The 2,038-nt window shown below is 63.1% G+C and overlaps 1 protein-coding gene across 1 annotated transcript in view; it reads left to right on the top strand.

Moving 5' to 3' along the window:
• Positions 1 to 12: 12 nt before the first annotated feature.
• OT_ostta02g05320 (unnamed product) overlaps positions 13 to 2,038 on the top strand; it is a gene marked incomplete at both ends in the record, with an annotated part of 2,755 nt that continues 729 nt past the window's right edge. The window contains one exon of the mRNA XM_022985199.1: positions 13 to 2,013. Coding sequence (XP_022840876.1) covers positions 13 to 2,013 — 2,001 coding nt within the window. The remainder of the gene's footprint in view (positions 2,014 to 2,038) is intronic.

Below are 2,038 nucleotides of genomic sequence, written 5' to 3'. Positions count from 1 at the left end.
CGCGCGATGACGATGGATGCGCGCGATGGGGGGGTGCGCGCGCGCGCGGCGGCGGCGCAGGCGTTGGCGAGCGCGCGCGCGACGCGGACGTTGGCGTACGTCGAGTCGTTGCGTTGGGAGGCGAACGGGTGGGGGGTAGGGGGGGTGGCGGCGGACGCGCGGGCGAGCGATTCGAACGCGCGGACGAGCGATTCGGAGGACGACGACGAGGACGACGACGACGACGAGGACGGTGAAGAAAGAATGACGGGTGGTGTGTCGCGGTGTGTAGCCTGTGTTGATTCCACCGTGATCGCCGCGCGCGATGGGGCGTCGGCGGACGGGGTGGAGCGACGTTTTACGAAACGCGCGGAACCGACGGCGCGAGAGGAGGCGCCTGCGGGCGTCGACGCGCTCTCGATCAGCCACACGATCTCGGCGTCCGTGAAGACGGGTGTGTTGTCGACGGTGTTATCCGCGAAGTGGTTCACCGCGCTCGCGGTGGGCGCCACCGCGGTGGTGGCGCCGTACGTCATGCGAACGTCGAGCGGGACGCCGTACGCGTCGCTCGCGCTCGGGTCCGGGCGGAACGGCGGCGTTCGGGCAAGAGAGCTCGCGCTCGAGAGCGACCGCGACAGATACGGCGAATACGGCGAGCGTTTGCGAGCGATGGAGGCGACGGCTAAAGCCAACGTCGCGGTGATGCGAGATCGTCTCGGAGAACTCGAGGAGGAGCTTCGACGGGCGAATGAAGAGCTCGAGCAAGCGCGCGCAGAGGCAAAATCCTCAAAGAAGACGCGAAAGAGACTGATGGAGGCGCAAGCCGAGGCGAGCGAGGCGAGCGCTCGAGAGGCGGCCACTAAGGCGGATCGCGACGCGGTGTGGAAGGCTTTGCGAGGCCAGCTAGAGGAAGCGGCGAAGGCGCGCGCCGAGATGGAGACAGAGGCCATGGCGGTGACGGCAGAACTCGAGCAGGCCAAGGCGGCTCTCGAGCGAATGACGACGTGCGGTGATGGTATCTTGAACAAAGACGCGATGGATGAATTACGCGCCTCGCTCGCCGCCGCGGAAAACGTCAAGACTTCGCTCGAAGAGTCAGTCGAGCACCTGCGTCGACAGTTGAATGAGACGTCGACGTCAAAATCCATCGCCGAGGAGCAGCGCGAGGCGCTTCGCGAGGAGGCGCAACGCATCAAGAATACCTTATCGGCGAAAGAGTCGAGACTTACTGAGCTCGAATCGCGCCTCCACGAGTCGGAGGATAAAATCACCTCGCTCTCAAAGGAGCTCGATGCGAGCGACGAAAAACTTCGAGAGGCTTCGAAGCGCGCCAAGGACGTCGAGAGTAAGTTATCCTACGATGAAAACAAGTTTACTCGAGAGCTCACGAGGCTTCAAGAGGAAATGGACGCGGCGAAGCGCCGCGCGAATGTGGCGACGAGCGCCATGGAAGAGGCAGAAATATCGCGAGATGTCGCTCTGGAGGAGTTGCGCTTGGCGCAGGCGGACGCCGTCGCAAAATCCGCCGAGCTCTCAAAAGTGCAAGACATGATTTCGCACGAATCGAGCGCGGAGAAGCGTCGACTAGAGGATGAGCACGCGAAACTTACGTTGCAACTCAATCGTGCCGAGGCGGCGCTCTCTGAGTACATCGTCGTGTCCGCGGCACAGCTCGAGTCGGTGGTCAGCGAGCAGCGCGTCGCTTTCGACCTGGAAGCGAAGTCTCTGCGCTATAAGCTCGATACGGCGCTTCAAGAGATGGAATTCGCAAAGAACGAGCTCGAAACGTTGGAAGTAGACTCGGCTGAAGTGCAGGGCTCGTGCATGTCAGATCTCACTCGCGTCTCGAACGAGCTTTCGTCCAGAAACGCGGCACTCGCGGAGGCGCAAGTGGCGTTGGCGGCGCTGGAAAAGGAAATGACCGAGTTCAAGAGTGCCCGACAGGCAGACGAAGAACGCCTCGCTGCCGAGGAAGCGGAGCGTCAGCGCATCGCTGCTGAAGAAGCAGAGCGTCAGAGGATTGCCGCCAAGGAAGCAGAGCGCCAGCGCGTCGCCGCCG

The sequence above is a fragment of the Ostreococcus tauri genome (assembly GCF_000214015.3).
Source record: "Ostreococcus tauri WGS project CAID00000000 data, contig chromosome 02, whole genome shotgun sequence".
NCBI lineage: Eukaryota > Viridiplantae > Chlorophyta > Mamiellophyceae > Mamiellales > Bathycoccaceae > Ostreococcus > Ostreococcus tauri.
This window is presented reverse-complemented; position numbering and strand designations above follow the sequence as displayed.